Source organism: Coregonus lavaretus, assembly GCF_964263955.1.
Source record: "Coregonus lavaretus genome assembly, chromosome: 17".
Lineage (NCBI taxonomy): Eukaryota > Metazoa > Chordata > Actinopteri > Salmoniformes > Salmonidae > Coregonus > Coregonus lavaretus.
In genome coordinates this window covers 21,123,729-21,143,910 of record NC_140004.1, presented here as the reverse complement: position 1 = coordinate 21,143,910, position 20,182 = coordinate 21,123,729, and the positions used below count along the sequence as shown (strand labels likewise).

The 20,182-nt window shown below is 41.8% G+C and overlaps 1 protein-coding gene across 1 annotated transcript; it reads left to right on the top strand.

The window, feature by feature from the left end:
- Positions 1–13: 13 nt before the first annotated feature.
- cenpe (centromere protein E) lies at positions 14–19,442 on the top strand. The gene is made up of 58 exons (XM_084180215.1): positions 14–134; positions 425–534; positions 631–720; positions 902–1,020; positions 1,101–1,220; positions 2,015–2,096; positions 2,206–2,273; positions 2,358–2,432; positions 2,528–2,579; positions 2,687–2,774; positions 2,861–2,990; positions 3,103–3,222; positions 3,326–3,478; positions 3,590–3,731; positions 4,054–4,129; positions 4,224–4,851; positions 4,943–4,999; positions 6,431–6,598; positions 6,785–6,859; positions 6,992–7,060; positions 7,164–7,295; positions 7,432–7,609; positions 7,726–7,880; positions 8,276–8,569; positions 8,668–8,814; positions 8,901–9,014; positions 9,097–9,180; positions 9,302–9,418; positions 9,504–9,722; positions 9,828–9,935; positions 10,024–10,245; positions 10,350–10,412; positions 11,174–11,272; positions 11,429–11,590; positions 11,689–11,907; positions 12,011–12,106; positions 12,197–12,280; positions 12,395–12,511; positions 12,607–12,828; positions 12,915–13,010; positions 13,101–13,184; positions 13,299–13,415; positions 13,511–13,732; positions 13,971–14,054; positions 14,138–14,233; positions 14,325–14,408; positions 14,550–14,630; positions 14,726–14,863; positions 16,176–16,370; positions 16,462–16,677; positions 16,767–16,979; positions 17,092–17,295; positions 17,391–17,567; positions 17,673–17,785; positions 17,948–18,045; positions 18,136–18,271; positions 18,364–18,680; positions 19,226–19,442. The coding sequence occupies exons 1-58, from the start codon at positions 79–81 to the stop codon at positions 19,297–19,299; spliced, it is 8,055 nt and encodes a 2,684-aa protein (XP_084036341.1). The 5' UTR covers positions 14–78; the 3' UTR covers positions 19,300–19,442.
- Positions 19,443–20,182: the final 740 nt, after the last annotated feature.

Below are 20,182 nucleotides of genomic sequence, written 5' to 3'. Positions count from 1 at the left end.
GAGGCTAGCCAGAAAGCTAACGTTATTCATCGAGTGAAAGGTATCTAGTTAGCTGGCAGAGAAAGGGACATTTTCACAATGGCAGAGGAATCTGCTGTCAAAGTCTGTGTACGGGTTCGACCTCTGATAGAAAGGTGAGTCTATTTTCTAAACTTTTTAAATATAGTTAGCTGGCTTACTAGCTAACGTTAGTAAAGAAGAATCTAGCAATTGTGAGTAACATTAGCTAGCTAGTTAGCTCTGGCAGCTAGCTAATTCATCTAACGTTAGCTAGCAAGCTAACAAAGCCAACGTTGGATAATGTTATGGTTTATGTCAGCTACATTATATAATAACTGTTAATTGATCAAGTTGAGAAATTGGCTTACAAGTTGCCTAGCTTTATCTGTGGATATCTGTCTAACGTTGTTTATCTTCGTCGTAGGGAGGAAACTGCTGCAGAAAGTGCCGAGCCAGTCAAGTTGTATTGGAAAACTGATAAGCAGACAATTCATCAGGTTGATGATGGAAATTTTACCAAGAACTTCAGTTTCGGTGAGCTTTCACAAAGGCGAGGATGAATGTTGTCTGTCAAACTGTCTGAACGTGCAGGCAATAATCACATCTGTGTATGATTTGTTTCCCTGACAGACCGTGTATTTAGTGCTGAAGAAACAACTCTGCAGCTGTACCAGGAACTTGCAAAGCCTCTTGTTGTCTCCACTGTTGAAGGTTATAATGGTAAGGAAGGGATTGTGAACAAGTGCAATACTTTATCTTCTAGATTATAGTATTTTGACTATATAACACTATATGAACACTATTTAGTAACAATAATTGTATTTGAAATCTCTATTGGGTTGACTTGTTTGTTGACATTATATATATATATATATTAAGTGGCATACATTTATTTTCTCAGGAACAATATTCGCTTATGGACAAACTTCTTCTGGAAAGACTTTCACTATGATGGGGAGTTCTCTTACTCCAGGAGTTATACCCCTTGCCATGGAGGATGTCTTCCAGACTATAAAAAATGTGAGTAGTAGATTGTTTATTTTCTATCATATGCATGTGTTTTATAGTGTTGTAAGTGTTTGCTTTCATTTTTACTTTAGTGTCCAAAAAAGGAGTTCCTCCTGAGGGTGTCATACTTGGAGATCTACAATGAAACAGTGACAGATTTGCTCTGTGACAGTTGGAAAAGGAAACCTCTAGAAATCCGAGAGGGGAACAATGTAAGTTTGATGGAGACATTGTAAGACAATAGAACTGTGTTAGACAATAGGATGTATTCATTACACCGATTCTGTTGGGAAAAACGTTTCTCAAACTGAACGCAACAGGGACGGACCTACCTAATGCAAACTATCTTTAGCGCCTATTGACGATAGTTTCTTCTGGCCGGGGGAGTTTTGTTAAGAGCCCCAACGCTCGTTCTGAACGTTAACGCATTGCTTGCAGTACAGTTTTGGAAACATAAGGAACATAGCTTTCATATCAGGAAAAAAAAAAAAAGGTTAAATTACTACACACCTTTTTAGGGTTAGTGTTCCCACATGGCCACATCTCCATGTTACAGCACTTGTTTATGGAAGACAGACAAGGCATAGGCCGTCACCTGTGCTAAGTGGTTATGCGTGCTCCGAACACCTGTGTAAGCTAACTGGGGAGGAAGTGTACTTCATCAACTGGAGGCACACAGCATATTGATCTGTGCAAAACTGCTTCAGTAGGTGTATCTTTTTATTTGAAAGATTCTTTCTCGCTGATATAAAAGATAAGGGACATATCAGCATATTTTGTAAACCGTTTTGCAAGCGACGATTATCGACGTTTCCAGACATTAAAACACAGCGTCATAATTGTAGCTCACCTCCAGATAAGGTTTTTCGAGAGCTAGGACCCAACTGAATTTCTCCAATAGAAACTCTTGTTTTAGTTGCAAAACGTTTTGCAACTGTTTGGACTAATGCTTACACCCCTGGTGTTTTGAATGGTGGAATAAATGGTGAAATGCCTGTCTTTGCAGAAAAACGTCTATGTAGCTGACCTAACAGAGGAGCTGGTGACATCTCCTGAGCAAGCCCTTGCTTGGATTAGAAAAGGAGAAAGTAAAATACTCTTCCTTATTTCAACCATCATGCTAGATTAAGTATAATCTATGTATTGCTTGAATAACATACTGACACTATTCTATTTGATGTTAAATGTATCCCCTAGAGAATCGCCATTATGGAAAGACAAAAATGAACCAGCGAAGCAGTCGTTCACACACAATTTTCCGCATGGTGAGACACTTTATTATACATCACAATAGACAATGCATTTCTGGTATCTGTGTGCTGGAGATAATTCTGATGTTTTTTTCTCAGATCTTGGAGAGTCGTGACAGGGGTGACTCTGCATCCGGTGAAAATTCAGACGGAGCCATTATTGTGTCCCATTTGGTAAGCTGCCACAGTCAAGTGTGTTTTGTGACCTCAGATATGTGTCCTCCATTTTGTATTTTTTCTTACAAGTAATTTCATTCATTTTAATGTAGAATTTGGTTGACCTGGCTGGGGCTGAGCGAGCTAGTCAAACAGGTGCTGAAGGTAAGTGGTTTCATACCTGTGATATATGGGAATCTGAACAACCTTTGTTTGGTGGTCGATTTCAGTTGCTTGTGGTATTTTGTGACTTTTGACATCTGATATTTTAGGTACACGTTTCAAAGAAGGATGTAATATAAATCGCAGCCTGTTCACACTCGGTCAAGTGATCAAGAAACTGTCTGATGAAACCCAGAAGTAGGTGTTAGTGACTTATACTTTTTTTTGTTAAACTTATGCTATTTGTTGAATGTTCACTAATGTCATTTTATCCAAACATTCAGGGGTTTCACTAACTACAGGGACAGTAAACTCACCCGCATCCTCCAAAATTCCTTGGGTGGAAATGCAAAAACTGTCATCATCTGCACCATCACCCCAGTTACTCTGGAAGAAACACTTAGCACTCTTCAAGTGGGTGACTTTTTTGTCAGACTTCCATATTAAATCCTTATTTTAAATGTTTAATATCAGACAAATGTTACATTCTTATCTAATCAAGTTACTGCCCATCTCTACAATCTAGTTTGCTAGTGCAGCAAAGAACATGAAGAATGACCCGCATGTCACAGAGGTTTCTGATGACGGAGCCCTTCTGAGAAGATACAGAAATGAAATTGTTGACCTCAAGCGCCGACTTCATGAGGCAAGTCTAGCTGTACCGGCTATTGGGGTTCTTTAGAAATATTGCCGGCTCTCCTTCAAGTATTTGTAAATAAATAAAAAATACTTTTTTTTCACTACCTTAGGTCTCCTCAGTCACTCAAACAACCGCGACAGAGAAGGAGACTCTGTCCCAGATTTTGCAAGAGAAGGATCAGCTCCAAAGAGAACAAGAGGACCGGATTAAGAATTTAACCAAACTTCTAGTCACTTCGTCAAACTTCGTTACCATCAAAAAGGTAGACTTTTAGTGCCTTACAGATAAGTATCCGATGCTTTATTCCTTTATTTTAGTACTTTTTTAATTTAATTTTTTACTTATGTTTAACCATGTCTTTATATTTGTAAAGATGCCGAAACGAAGGGTTACGTGGGGTGGAAAACTGCCATCACCAGCCTTCCACCATGCTGGAGAGTCTGACCTAAGCTTTGCTGAGCCTTTTCTCAAAAAGAGAAAAGCTGATATGTCTGTCTTGACAGAGCAGAATGAAGGTAAGTACGCATAGGAAAAATATACTTAATACCAATCTCAGTGGTAGCTTTTACTCTGCTATATTTTGCCATACTCAGTGCTTGACTTGGGCAGGAACGCAACGGAGCGGAGTACCGGCACCTAAAATGTTCTATTGCTTGAGCTCCTGTTCCTCTTATAGAATATTAGATCAAAAATATTGTGGCGCTCCTGCGCCTAAAATATAAACAGTACCAGCACCCAAAATTAGTACCGGAACCTATTTCAGTCCAAGTCAAGCACAGGACATACTGGTACATATATCATGTTCAATTGCTTGTTTTGTTGTTTGTGTATTCACAGATGGCGAGGAGTTAGATTCTACCTTTGACATGGAGATGAACCAGAGCAGTCTGACCGTGCGTGGTTTTGCAGAAAGGTGAACATGGACTATTGCCATCTTATCTTTACACCACATTCCCTTCTGCTTGTTGTCCTTCATACTCATGTTCCTGCATTCCCCTCTTTTCTAGTGAATTTTTTTCTCCAAACCAGCTGAACAAATTGTCTGAGAAGGTGTCTTGTCTGGAGCTCCAGCTGGAAAATGAGACTCAGCAGAAGCAGGAGGCCATGGAGAAAGTGGAGACTTTTCAGAGGAGGGTTGCTGAACTGGAGACGCAACTAGAAGAAAAGTCACAAATGCCCGCTGATGCACAGCTGGAAATTGAAGTTCAGCAGAACCAGGAAGCCATGGAGAAGGTGGCAACTTTCGAGATGAGGGTTGCTGAACTGGAGAAGCAACTAGAAGAAAAGTCACAAATGCCTGCCAATGCACAGGCGCAGGAGGCCATGGAGAAAGTGGAGACTTTTGAGAGGAGGGTTGCTGAACTGGAGACGCAGCTAGAAGAAAAGTCACAAATGCCCGCTGATGCACAGCTGGAAATTGAAGTTCAGCAGAACCAGGAAGCCATGGAGAAGGTGGCAACTTTCGAGAGGAGGGTTGCTGAACTGGAGAAGCAACTAGAAGAAAAGTCACAAATGCCTGCCAATGCACAGGCGCAGGAGGCCATGGAGAAAGTGGCGACTTTTGAGAGGAGGGTTGCTGAACTGGAGACGCAGCTAGAAGAAAAGTCACAAATGCCTACTGATGCACAGGAGCAAGTTAGTGATCACCAATTCCTTCTCACTGTTTTATTGTGCAGAATGTCGAATCTAAATGCAAAAATGTTCCAACTATCATCTTTCTTTACAGATGAAAAAGGGATTTGAAGAGACTATTCAACTCTGTGAGACGTTGGTGTCTGAGAAGGTATATAGCTATTTTATATACAGTGCTATGAAAAAGTATTTGCCCCCTTTCTAATTTTCTCTACTTTAGCATATTGTGATACTGAATGTTATCAGATCTTCAACCAAAACCTAATTATTAGATAAAGGGAACATAAGTGAACAAAGAACACAACAATTGCATATTTATTTCATAAACGAAGTTATGCAACACCCAATTCCCCTGTGTGAAAAAGTAATTGCCCCCTTACACTCAATAACTGGTTGTGCCACCTTTAGCTGCAATGACTCCAACCAAATGCTTCCTGTAGTTGTTGATCAGTCTCTCACGTCGCTGTGGAGGAATTTTGTCCCACTCTTCCATGCAGAACTGCTTTAACTCAGTGACGTGTGGGTTTTCAAGCATGAACTGCTCGTTTCAAGTCCTGCCACAACATCTCAATTGGGATTAGGTCTGGACTTTGACTAGGCCATTCCAAAACTTCCAATTTGTTGCTTTTTAGCAATTTTCATGTAGACTTGATTTTGGATCATTGTCTTGCTGCATGACCCAGCTGCGCTTCAGCTTCAGCTCACAGACTGATGGTCTGACATTCTCCTGTAGAATTCTCTGATACAGAGCAGAATTCATGGTTCCTTCTATTAAGGCAAGTTGTCCAGGTCCTGAGGCAGCAAAGCATCCCCAAACCATCACACCACCACCATGCTTGACCTTTGGTATGATGTTCTTACTGTGGAATGCAGTGTTTGGTTTTCGCCAGGCATTACTGGAACCATGTCGTCCAAAAAGTTATACTTTTGAATAATCTGTCCATAGAACGTTCTTCCAAGAGTCTTGATGATCATCCAGGTGCTTTTTGGCAAACTTGAGTCAACTTTTTGGACGAGATGGGTCCCATTATGCCTGGCGAAAACCAAACACTGCATTCCACAGTAAGAACATCATACCAAAGGTCAAGCTTGGTGGTGTGATGTTTTGGGGATGCTTTGCTGCCTCAGGACCTGGACGACTTGCCTTAATAGAAGGAACCATGAATTCTGCTCTGTAGAGTTCTGCATGGAAGAGTGGGACAAAATTCCTCCACAGCGACGTGAGAGACTGATCAACAACTACAGGAAGCATTTGGTTGGAGTCATTGCAGCTAAAGGTGGCACAACCAGTTATTGAGTGTACGGGGCAATTCCTTTTTCACACAGGGGAATTGGGTGTTGCATAACTTTGTTTATGAAATAAATATGTAATTGTTGTTATTTGTTCCCTTTATCTAATATTAGGTTTTGGTTGAAGATCTGATAACATTCAGGATCACAAATATGCGAAAGTAGAGAAAATTAGAAAGGGGCAAATACTTTTTCATAGCTATGTATGTATGTATATATATATATATATATATATATATATATATATATTATTTTCTGAATACTCTCACCTCACCATGTGGTCTGTTGACAGGAAATGGTTGCTACTGAGCGTGATTATCTCAAGCAGGAGCTCAACATCCTAATGGAACAGACTGAAAACTTGAAAAAAGAAAAGGCTGCACTTCTTCAGGAGATGGAGGAGAAGAAGGAGATAGATGAGTTCAATTCTCTGGAAGAGGAGAGCAAAAGAGAATATGAGGTAATAGACTGCTGCATAGATTGCCTAGAGATGTAAAAAGTTATATAACCAACTTATTTCAATGTAGTAGTTATTAAAATTGGAATGTACTATGTATGGAATAAGCCAATTGCAAGTCCATAAATATGAAATGCTCCCTTGCTGGCTTGTAGCTTTGCAGTCATTGGCTTTTGTATAACCCTACAGAAAGAACTACTGAATGACATTTCCTCCTTAAAGAAGGCCATGGAGGCCTCGGGACGCAAATCTCAAGAGCTTGAGGTAAAACTACGAAATGTTTAGGCAGAAGCAAGATGGGAGGCTAACAAGATGTATTGTATGTGGGTGTGTTTTGTCAATGAGTGCTGGGTTGCATGGCTTTTGACTGATTTGCCAAATCTGATCCATCTCTAGGCTAATCTGCTGTCAATGTCAGAGGAGCTGAAAAAGAAAGGCGACTGGGCAGAGGAACTACAAAGATCGGTACATTAATTTTAGCTAATTGATTTGTTCTTGACGTGTTCACAATGGGTGCTGTTGCAGCACCGCCCTGGTGTAACATAGCAATCATACTTTTCTCTTTCAGAGTGACATTGACTTGGTCCAACAAGTGAAGCAGCTGCGACGCTCTCTGGACGATGCTGAGGGGCTGAGCCGTGACACTAAGAAGGAGTGGGCCCACCTGCGCAGTGAAAATATCTCACTCAAAGAGAGGGCTGTAAGTGTCCCCTACCTCAGTGCCAATATCTCCAGTTTGCAGCCTGTATTTAAATGCAAACTGCACTCAATGGATTGACCATTATCATGTTGTAAGTTGTATTAGTCCTAACTTTATGCTTTGGCCTTACTTTCAGGTGACAATAACTGCTGGCTATGAAAGGATGGAAGCTGAGGTGAATGGCCTTCGCTATCAGTTGGAGACAGAAAAATCTCGCTTCAAAAAGATGCAGGTTGACCTTCAGAGGGAGTTACAGGGAGCCTTTGAGGAGAACACCAAGCTTACTACTCTTCTGGATGGAAAAGTTCCCAAAAGTTTGTGGTGTTGGTTGTCTTTTGTATAGTATTTCCCCTCTTCTCCAGCCTTTCATTTATTTGCCCTGTAGTTATTGAATAAGTTATCTAACATGGGGTCTCCTCTTTTTGCATAGATCTCATAGACCGCTTTGAACTTGAGAAAACTGTTGCTGACCTGAAGAAAGAGCTGGAGAAGTCTCATGAAGATGAGAGAACCCTACAAGCTAAGATCGAGGATTTGAGTGCACTGCAGGATCTTCCAGATAAAGTGGACAGTTTGATGAAGCAGGTAAACCTGTTTGATACGATGTGGAACCGGGTACCCCAACAGGGTTCCCCAACTGATTTTTAATTTGGCCGCTCAAGTTTTGAAATAAAAATGTTAGACATAAAATACAGTAAAAACACCAGTAAATCATCTCCAACTGATTTTAATTTTGGAAATCTGTTCCAATATATTCCCACGCATAATAGAGAGATGTATGTGAACGTATACAAATGTAATCAAGGTTTGAAATGATTGTTTGGTCTTCTGGCGGTCAATTTGCAGTCTACAAATTATGTTCCGGCCCCCTGACCATCCGCTCAAGAAAAAAATTGGTTGATGATCCCTGATGTAGAGCAACAGAGACTTGTCTTTTAAGAGAAGTCTTATCTTTTAATGAATCTCCTCTGGCTGTTCAGGTATGTGATCTCACTGAGGAGCTGTGTGCAGTCCAACAAGAGAAAGACATGCTGGTGTCTGCTAAGGCCTGCAGTGAGGAAGAAGCTCATCAACTCAGAGAAAATGTCCAGAGCTCCCAGGAGCAGCTAGTCAAACTGCTAGATGACCTGAGCAAAGCAGAGTTAAGGGAAAACAACCTAACCCAGCAGTGTGCTGACATCACTGAGCAACTGGAGACTCTCCGTAAGGACTTGGAGCGCTCTTCTGTGGAGAACAGTCAGCTTCTTACTACTGTGGAGGAGTCCAGCCTGAGAGTAAATTGGTCTTTGGTCCTTGTCAAATCACATGACCTTGAATGTGTTTGTTGAATCTTCTGTAAGGCTGTCCTCCAACAATGTCTTTTTTTATTTAGCTGAAGGAGAATGAAGAGCGTCGAGCATCAATTGAAGATCAATTGTGTGGAATGCAACAAGTCATGAAAGAGTTGGAGGAGAAGCTTGCTGACAGTGAATCATCCAAGGAACAATATGACAATTTATCCCAGGAACGCCAAGATCAGGTGCAGTGCCTCTCCAAACAGCTAATTTCAGCCATCTCCCTACAGTAGGTATTTACAATAATTAATTTGGTTAATTTGTCCTTCAGATAAGGCAGCTGAGTGAGGAGTTGATACAGGTCCAGGCAGAACTAAAACGGCAACATCATTTGAACTCGGAACAGCAGGCATGTGCCCAACAAGATGATCAACATCAGCTACAAGTCAGTGTCTTTATACATAAGTTATGGCCTGGGATCATTTTTAAATGGAACATTTTAATTGTGATATTTCTCATTTGCACAGATACAGGAACTACGGGCTGCATTGGAGTCCGTGACAGAGGAAAGGTGCCATTTGAACAGTGACTTACAGCAAAATATGGAAATGGTGAGGCCATGTCCAAGTGTTTTTGGTCATACAACAGCTGCACTTTGACGGTGTAGCTAACTGTAAACAAAAGTGTCAAAGTGTCAGTTATTTTAATGTGATATTATTCTCTCCTGTATAGGCTGCAGAGACTCAGGGATGTCTCCATTCCATCCAAGAGGAGCTCAGACAACAGAGACAACTGAACTCTGACCTTGAGAACCAACGTTTACAGAAGGAGACACTACTAGAACAGCAGGTTAATTTATGTGACTGTTTGATTTTAATAGTACGTTTCTTTAATTGTTTTATAATAATACAATTAGCTATTTTTCTCCTCAAAGATGAAGCAGCTGAGTGATGAGCTGGAATCTGTGCAAGCTGAGAGAGAGCTTCTCCTGTCTGAGAAGACAACCGTCCCTCAGAATCATGCGGAGTTGGAGAAGCTTCTCTCTACTGTGACCTCACTAACTGAAGAGAGAGACCAGCTCCAGGAGATACTGGGAGGAGTCAGAGAGGAGAGGAACCAGCTCAAGAGAAACCTGGAGGAGAATGTGGAGATGGTGGGTGATTGATCGATTTTAAAAACAATATTTAGAAAATGCACACACTAATTGCAATCAGTAGAAGCTTTTTATTCTACAAGTTTACGTTTCATATTTTTGCAGATGATTGAAAACCAGGAGGAGTTACGGGTGGCACTTGAAAAGATACACCATCAAGAGGAAAATATGAAAACTATGGAGACTGCAAATCTAGAGGAGCTGCAAAGTCAGGTAAAATGTGCTTTTACTTGCTCAACAGAATTCATTGTCACATCAATCGAAGTGTATATTCTAATATGAATGCTAACATACTCTTTAGATGAAGCAGCTGAAGGAGGAGCTTGTGTCTGTGCGAGCTGAGAGCGAGCGCCTCCTGTTTGAGAAGACAGACAGCCCTCAGAATCATGCAGAGGAGTTGGAGAAACTGCTCTCTTCTGTGACCTCACTAACTGAAGAGAGAGACCAGCTCCAGGAGATACTGGAGGGAGTCCGAGAGGAGAGGAACCAACTCAAGAGAGACCTGGAGGAGAATGTGGAGATGGTGAGTCTGAGTTACTTTTATATCTAATGAAATCCATATTTTCTGCTTTTATCATATTTTGTGTATCCATGTTGATTGACAGAATACATTTATTTGTTCAACAGCAACATCTGAACTCTGAACACCAGCCCCATAGAGAACATCAGGAGACTGACCTACGTCTGCAGGTAAGTAATTGTTTATACACTGAGTGTACAAAACATTAGGAACACCTCTTTCCATGACAGACTGACCAGGTGAAAGCTACATTCCCTTATTGATGTCACTTGTTAAATCCACTCCAATCTGTGTAGATGAAGGGGAGGAGACCGGTTAAAGAAGGATTTTTAAGCCTTGAGACATGGATTGTGTATGTGTGCCATTCAGAGGGTGAATGGCAAGACAAAATATTTAAGTGCCTTTGAACAGGGTATGGTAGTAGGTGCCAGGCGCACAGGTTTGTGTCAAGAACTACAACACTGCTGGTTTTTCACGCTCAACAGTTTCCTGTGTGTGTCAAGAATGGTCCACCACCCAAAGGACATCCAGCCAACTTGACATAACTGTGGGAAGCATTGGAGTCAACATGGGCCAGCATCCCTGTGGAACATTTTACATTTTAGTCATTTAGCAGATGCTCTTATCCAGAGCGACTTACAGTTAGTGAGTGCATACATTTTTCATACTGGCCCCCCGTGGGAATCGAACCCACAACTCTGGCGTTGCAAGCGCCATGCTCTACCAACTGAGCTATAGGAGGAACGTTTTCGATACCTTGGAGAGTCCATGCCCCGACGAATCAAGGCTGTTCTGAGGCGGGGGGTGGTGCAACTCAATATTAGGACGGTGTTCATAATGTTTTGTACACTCGTGTATATTCTGGTGATGTCCAACACCATGGTTCAACTGTATTTGTTTATTCATTATTGCTTTACATTGTTGCCGGTAGATGCAACTAGAGGCAGTGAAGGAGTTAGAGGAGCAACTGGAAGCAGTTAAAGAGGAGCGGAGCCAGCTGAAGACTGACCTTCAGGACAATGTGGAGATGGTGAGGGAATGTTAGACACACACTGCATTAATCATAAGAGACGTGAGATTGAAATCTGCTTGTTGCACAAAGATTTGAATCAGTAATCTGCTCTTAAACTCAACTTTTGGATATTTTTGCATGTTAATGCAATTCATATTTTAACCATTGTTTTAGATGATTGAGAATCAAGAGGAATTAAGGGAGTCTCAAGAGAAGATCAAATCGCTACAGGGGAAAATCCAACAACTTAAGACTCAGAATGCTGATATTGAGACAAGATTGAACAACATAAATGGTCCAGAGAATACATCCTGTCTAGGAGAGCTGCAAAACCAGGTGAGGTTCTTAGTCAGTTGTCGCCATGATGTGCTACCTAAATGCAACCAATGTGCTGGTTGAAGATTTAAAAAAAAAAATTAAACCAAACCCCACAGATAAGGCAGCTGAATGAGGAGCTTGAGTCTGTGCGAGCTGAGAGAGTGCGTCTCCTGTCTGAGACGACGGACAGCCCTCAGAGTCATGCAGGGGAGTTGAAGCTGCTCTCTACTGTGACCTCACTGACTGAAGAGAGAGACCAGCTCCAGGAGATACTGGAGGGAGTCCGAGAGGAGAGGAACCAACTCAAGAGAGACCTGGAGGAGAATGTGGAGATGGTGAGTCATAACTGTTGTACCCTTAGGAAGGCCATTTTTTGGGAGTAGATTGGAGCATCAAGCTGTGAGTGGGGATGTAAAACGAATATGCGTTCCCCCCTAGATCATACAAGTACAGACAGAACTTAAACATCAGCAACATCTGAACTCAGAACAACAGACTGAGAGGGAACATCAAGAAGCTCAACTTCGGCAACAAGTTAGTCTCGGTCTATGACTTTATATGGTGATGTTAGAACGTTGTTGAAACACTGGATAAGTTTTATTTGTATTTTAAACTTTTGTACAGATACAGCAGCTAGGAGAGGAACTGGAAACCATGACTGAGGAGAGGCGTCAGTTGAAGGGTGACCTGCAGGAAAATCTGGAGATGGTGAGGCCATGGCCAAATGTTTTCCAGTTAACCAACTGTGATTTTGAAGTGTGTTCACTGTGAGTGCCATAATGCTTCTACTGCTCCAAATCTAACACGCTATCTTTATTCTAGGCTGCAGAGACTCAGGGACTTCTCCATTCCATCCAAGAGGAGCTCCGACAACAGAGACAACTGAACTCTGACCTTGAGAGCCAAAGTTTACAGAAGGAGTCTCTTCTAGAACAGCAGGTTAATAGCCTAATCTTTCTTCCTTTTTGATGTGTAGGCTTTTCAGATCACATGCATATTGATGAAACGTTTCACCTGTTTCCCCCCTGATAAAGGCTAAGCAGCTGAGTGAGGAGCTTGAGTCTGTGCGAGCTGAGAGAGAGCGTCTCCTGTCTGAGAAGACAGACAGCCCTCATAATCATGCAAAGGAGTTGGAGAAGCTGCTCTCTACTGTGACCTCACTAACTGAAGAGAGAGACCAGCTCCAGGAGATACTGGAGGGAGTCCGAGAGGAGAGGAACCAGTTTAAGAGAGACCTAGAGGAGAATGTGGAGATGGTGAGTCTTGACTTCTACAATCACATTGTTGATAAATCATTATTATTTATTTTAATCATGAATATGATGTGATATCTTTCAACCAGTCCATCAAAGTCCAGGATGAGTTGAAACATCAGCAACATCTGAACTCAGAGCAGCAGACTGAGAGGGAACATCAAGAAGCTCAACTTCGGCAACAAGTTAGTCTCGGTCTATGACTTTATATGGTGATGTTAGAACATTGTTGAAACACTGGATAAGTTTTATTTGTATTTTAAACTTTTGTACAGATACAGCAGCTAGGAGAGGAACTGGAAACCATGACTGAGGAGAGGCGTCAGTTGAAGGGTGACCTGCAGGAAAATCTGGAGATGGTGAGGCCATGGCCAAATGTTTTCCAGTTAACCAACTGTGATTTTGAAGTGTGTTCACTGTGAGTGCCATGATGCTTCTACTGCTCCAAATCTAACACGCTATCTTTATTCTAGGCTGCAGAGACTCAGGGACTTCTCCATTCCATCCAAGAGGAGCTCCGACAACAGAGACAACTGAACTCTGACCTTGAGAGCCAAAGTTTACAGAAGGAGTCTCTTCTAGAACAGCAGGTTAATAGCCTAATCTTTCTTCCTTTTTGATGTGTAGGCTTTTCAGATCACATGCATATTGATGAAACGTTTCACCTGTTTCCCCCCTGATAAAGGCTAAGCAGCTGAGTGAGGAGCTTGAGTCTGTGCGAGCTGAGAGAGAGCGTCTCCTGTCTGAGAAGACGGACAGCCCTCAGAATCATGCAAAGGAGTTGGAGAAGCTGCTCTCTACTGTGACCTCACTAACTGAAGAGAGAGACCAGCTCCAGGAGATACTGGAGGGAGTCCGAGAGGAGAGGAACCAACTCAAGAGAGACCTAAAGAAGAATGTGGAGATGGTGAGTCTGACTTTTATTATTATTTATTTGACCCATGAATATGATGTGATATCTTTGAACCAGTCCATCAAAGTCCAGGAGGAGTTGAAATGGCAGCAACATCTCAACTCTGAACAGCAGGCTGAGACAGAACATTAAACAGCCCAAGTCAGTAAAAGCCTCTACTCATCCAGGTGATGGTGTCTCATAGTTGCTTGTTTACTGTTTTGATCATTGTACTTTGTCACATTTTGTTCAGATGCAGCAGCTAGAGGAAGAATGCACATACATGAGAGATGAGAGGACCCAGATTCAGGGAGACCTGCAGGAAAATATGGAGATGGTGAGTCTGAATTTTTTATAGGCCTGTATTAGTTTTAAAATGTGCATTTTTATATAAATAATTTAAGCGAAATCTCCCCCCAGGTCATAGAAATGCAGAGGACATTAGAACAGCAGCGACATCTGAACTCACAACAGCAGGCTGAGAGCGAACAACAAGAGGCCCAACTTAAACAACAAGTGAGTCATAGTTAAACCATATACATAGCTGGTGGCGTTAGACAATTATTGAAATATATTTTATTTCCTTGAACATTTCTCTATTTTAAAGGTCCAGCATCTTGAAGAGCAGTTGGAGATGGTGAAAGATGAAAGGAGCCAGCTGAAGAGCAACCTTCAGTACAACATGGACATGGTGAGAGTCTGTATTACTGTTCTGAACTCAGAGAAGCAGATTCATAACGTGAGTGAGCCAAGAACCAAGCTTAGAATGAGGTTTTGGTACAGGTGGTTTTGGCTAAAATGGCTTTACATGTTTACTTTGCATTGCCCTCAGATGAAGCAGCTGGAGGAGGAATTTAAAGGTTTCAAAGAAGGACAGTCTCACTTCAAAGTCGAAGCAGAAACCTCACATAAGGTTTGTTTTTCATTGTATTGGATAACAAGTAGTTCCTTCTGCTGTGTCTGAAATTGCTGTGGCATTTTTCAAATGAACTTTTTCCCCCATTCCAGATGCTTAGTGATGCGAATGCGACCATCTCCATATTGACAGAGCAGATCAATAACCTGGAGCAGAGCACCAACTGTTGTACCACCAGGGCAGGCGAGGGACTGTGCTCCAGACTGGAAGCTTCTACTCAGCAGCTCCAGGTGGGCTAGCACTTGATTTTATTCTGATCAAAAAATATATCTGCATTGCTTGCTGTTTGGGGTTTTAGGCTGGGTTTTCTGTATAGCACTTTGTGACATCTGCTGACGTAAAAAGGGCTTTATAAATACATTTGATTGATAAACGCAACATGCAACAATTTCAAAGATTTTACTGAGTAACAGTTGATATAAGGAAATCGGTCAGTTTAAATGAGGCCCTAATCTATGGATTTCACATGACTGGGAATACAGATATGCATCCATTGGTCACAGATACTTTTTAAAAAGGTAGGGCGTGGATCAGAAAACCAGTCAGTATCTGGTGTGACCACCATTTGCCTCATGCAGTGTGACACATCTCCTTCGCATAGAGTTGCTTGTGGAATGTTTTCCCACTCCTCTTCAATGGCTGTGCAAAGTTTCTGGATATTGACTGGAACACGCTGTCATACACTCAATCCAGAGCATGCTCAATGAGTGACATATGCAGGCCATGGAAGAAGTAGGACATTTTCAGCTTCCAGGAATTGTGTACAGATCCTTGCCACATGGGGCCGTGTATTATCATGCTGAAACATGAGGTGATGGCGGCGGATGAATGGCACAACAATGGGCCTCACGATCTCGTCACGGTATCTCTGTGCATTCAAATTGCCATCGATATAATGCAATTGTGTTCGTTATCTGTAGCTTATGCCTGCCCATACCATAACCCCACCATGGGGCACTCTGTTCACAACGTTGACATCAGCTAACCACTCGCCCACACAAAGCCATATACACGGTCTGCGGTTGTGAGGCTGGTTGGATGTACTGCCAATTTCGTTAAAACGACGTTGGAGGCGACTTATGGTAGGAGAAATGAACATTACATTCTCTGGCAACAGCTCTGGTGGACATTCCTGCAGTCAGCGTGCTAATTGCACGCTCCCTCATCTGTGGCGTTGTTGTGTGACAAAACTGCACATTTTAGAGTGGCCTTTTATTGACCCAGCACAAGGTGCACCTGTGTAATTATCATGCTGTTTTAATCAGCTTCTTGAAATGCCACACCTATCAGGTGGATGGATTATCTTGGTAAAGGAGAAATGCTCATTAGCATGGATGTTAACAAATGTGTGCATAAAACTTGAGAGAAATAAGGTATTTGTGCATATATGGAACATTTCTGAGATCTTTTATTTCAGCTCATGAAACCTGGGACCAACACTTTACATGTTGCTTTTTATATTTTTGTTCAGTGTATTTCAATCTGTACAAATGCTTCATTCGATGACAGCATAATAAAAACAATGATTATATCCCATTGCAGGTGTCCTTCATGAGGTTCCAGCTTGTTATCAATGGTGCTTCAAAGCCTGGACATGGGCCCCTGATTGATGTCACACGAGTTGAAGAAGTCATGATACTGAAACTGTTGCCCCTTCTTCCAAAGCCCACAAAAAAGATCCATAGCAATGTCAATAGATCTACAGTCCAGATCACTAACACGGTGTGGGATACAAAGGTACGAATAATCACATGTTCGTCATCGTTTCTATTTAATGTTTAACTGCAATAGTAAACAGTTTTTGCTAAATTGAGTCAAATCATTTTAGGTGCTGCTGAAGCTGTGTGCCAAGGATTACAAAACCCACTTTGAAGCCCTGGTCCAGAATGACTTGGCTGTATTTGAGGAGAGGAGACTCCAGGACCTGCTCCTCTGTAGAGCCCAGGCACCCAGTCACTCAGTCAAGGTGGCTGAGAATGACTTCCTTGGAGTCTGGGACGAGAGACTGTCAGAACTGTTGGACAGGAGAGAAGATTACCTCCAGGTGGGTTGGCTTCACATTACTGCACAACAGAAAATATATATCTTTATACTGTATGTTGTGAAACTAATCGTGTTATATCATGTTCTCAGAAAATGAACAGTGTTTTGAAGAAGCTTGAGGAGAGCCTGGCCGCTCACCCAGCAGCAGTGTCAGAGGAGCTGAGTGTGCGAGAGAGGAGCAACGAGGAGCTGAGTGCTCTATGCATGGTCCACTCACCTGACTCAGCAGCAGTGGAGAGCTTCCTGGAGCGAGAGCTGGCCCGGCGCTCTGCTTTGGCACAGGCCAACACACTGGCTCTCCAGGTAGTTAACCCCATCAATAATCTCCAGTCTTAGTTACCACATACGGAATGTCAATTGTATCGCTGAGGTTGATCATGGTTTGTCTGTGAATGGTTTTCCTCTTGCCTTGCAGGGATTGCGAGATGAGCGCTGTGGTCTGCTCAGAGAGCTAGGTGTGGTCCGAGCACAGGCTGACAGTCAGCTGAAAGAAGAGAGGAGTAAGACTTCTACTCTGCTGCAGATACTGGAGCGTGCCCCCGTCAAGACTGAAGCTGACCTGCTGAGGGACAACCAGCAACTTGCCCTGCAACGTCAGCAGTTGGATGGAGAAATCAAGGTACCATTTTAACCAGTTTTCAATCTCATGGATGATTTCCATTTTTCTAGCTGAACCTATGATTAGTTTACAACGTGTACATGTTGTGTTTGCAGGAAATGCAGATGCGAGTTGAGCAGCTGGAAGAGGACCAGATCAAAGCTGCCGATAGCGTCTCGAACCACAAACAAGCCACCCAGCTCCTACAAACTGAGCTTCAGGATGCTTGTGCCAAAGTCAAGGACAGGGAGGGCTCCATTCAAATCCTAAAAGAGAAACTCAGAGAGACGGAGGTAAGGGTTGGAGCAAGGTGGAACTTCACCCCTGATCTTTTATTTTGTATTTTATGTGGGATGTGTTCAATACTGTATAAACTTGTTTTATTTTTTGGGGTATAGGTTCTGGCTAAGAGAAGAGCATCACCTAGTGCTCTTGAGCTTGAAGAGCTGAAGGCTAAAGTTGTGAAAATGGAGTTGGAGACGACTGCATCATCCTCTAAACACCAAGAAGAGTAGGGCTTAATTTGTTTAATCATGAGCTATGCCATTTAAATGTGTATTCTTTCTTTGCTTGTCGGAATTGTATCACAGCTGAATTTGAGCAGGGCTTGTTCAATGTTTAAAGTATCTCTCCCTGAGTCATGTTTAGGACGTTCTGCATTTGTTCCCCTTAGGTTACTGAGGATGACCACGGTCCTGAACCACAAGGAGGACGCTCTGAGGACGCTGAAGGAGACTCTGAGAAGATCACGACAGGAGGGAGAACAGTCATGTAAATCTAGTAATATAATTTGAGATGACCACAAAACAGCAAGTTAATAGTTAGATGAGCTCTAATTTGAGATGTTTAATTATATTGCAGTCAATGAGGGACAGGATCTGCATGCCAGACTGACAACCACCAGAGGACGCACGGTCCAAAGCAACATTCTCCTTGAAAAGAACAAACTTGAGGAGGAAGTGAAAAGGCTACAGAGCAACATTTCAGAATTGGAGAGGTGAAGATGGATCTGTAAGATTACTGTATTGCTTTGACGTTTCTTGCGAGATCATATCACTGACCTCTGCCATTTTGTCTCTGTTTTGACAGCCTTGTGTCCACTCAGCAGGGTGAGATCACAAAATGGAAGGCTAGAGCAATTAAGCTGAAGGAGAAGAGGAGGGACCTGGTAGACAAGCCTCTGTCTCCATGTACTCCTACAAAACGACACCTTCCCATGAGTTCTGAGGACTTCCTCAACTCTCCCAAGAGGTTCCTTGACTCTCCCAAGAAGTTCCTCGACTCTCCCAAGAAGTTCCTCGACTCTCCCAAGAGCAAGTTCTTCGATGTCCGTCCAGGCTCTGAATCCATGTCGATCAACTGTCCCAAGCAGTTTTTTGATAACTCCAACCTTGGAACCATTCAAGGTAACTACAGTCAAATTTACCTGACTTTACCTTACAATTTCAGTTTGTGTCCAGTCACCCAACAGCAGTTGGCCTTAATGAAATGACATGTTTTACCAGAGGTTGCGGGTATTCCCATATCAGATATGGAGGCTGATGGAAGTGCAGAAGAGGGTAATTGGTGGAATGTTATCCCCTGTGTTTGGGATAAAACACAGTGTGGTGGTGTTACTAATTGGAGCACAAACACATTTACGTCATTTAGCAGACGCTCTTATCCAGAGCGACTTACAAATTGGTGCATTCACCAGTGGCAACCACTTTACAATTTTTTTTAACATATATTTATATAAACACATCTTCTGGCTGTTAGTCACTTGTCACATACTGGTGTAATAGAGTGAGGTATCATAGGGGTTGGTAACAAAATTGTGCTAACACTTCATCACTGTTACTAACGCTAACTCTATCTTTGGAATTTTAACCTACACCAGGCTTGCTTTGATTCTACATTGTTTGACTTGGTATTGTTTTGGCTGATTTTGGTCTTTATTTTATCTTTTCAGATGCAAGTGTGGATAAAAAGGAGGAATGGTGGCCTCTGTCACCAAAGCAAGCTGATTTATGCAAACAACAGTAAATTGTTTACCTACATTTTACTAATCATTGTCTGTCTATTTTTCAATGTTGAAAATGTTTTCAATTGTATTTGTCAGTCAGTTTTAGCTTTGATCAATTTGATTGACTGTCTTAAAATTGTTTAAAATAAAGAGCTGTTTCTTGAATAAGACTCAACTCAACCAGCTTTCTTTTTTGTAAAGGACTTCAAATGTTCTGACATAACAGCAGATGGCATGCTTGCACCATTTTGTTTGAGATTGTCTATATTTTGACAATGGAGGATTTTAAACTTGATCTCCATTCAAGGTGGTCTTGATGTTCAGTTTCTCCCATTTTAATAATTGTCAGACTATTATGCTTTTTAATTTTTAACCAAAGATGGCAGTTTTTGATTGAGGAGATTGTCCATTAATGACTCATTATTGGAAGTGCTTTCTAATTCCACACAGTTTGGAATTGTCAAAAGGGATATCAGTTAAATGTTCAGAGATGGAGGATCACTAGGGTAATTAATGGAGTAGTTCAGGATCTTTCCACTATATTAGATGTACATGTAAAATTAGATGTTTCCTCACCCTGAAAGTAGTCTATGGGCCAGGAGAAACTAATCCATGGTTCGGTTTTCTTTAAATAGCCATGACAACTTCTGCTAACTTTAGCCACCACAAGATAACGATCAATGGAAGCGATAGGTGCATGTAAAAATAAAACAAGACCAAATCAACTTTAAGTTACAGCTAACCAAATATTGAGTTGATTTCAGGTGATTTGCTTACAGTGCCTATAGAAAGTCTACACCTCACTTTTTCCACATTTTTCTGCCTTAAAATTAAATCTAAAAAGGGATTAAATTAATTCTGTTTTCCTACCATTCTACACAATCTACATTTATAGAAAATGTT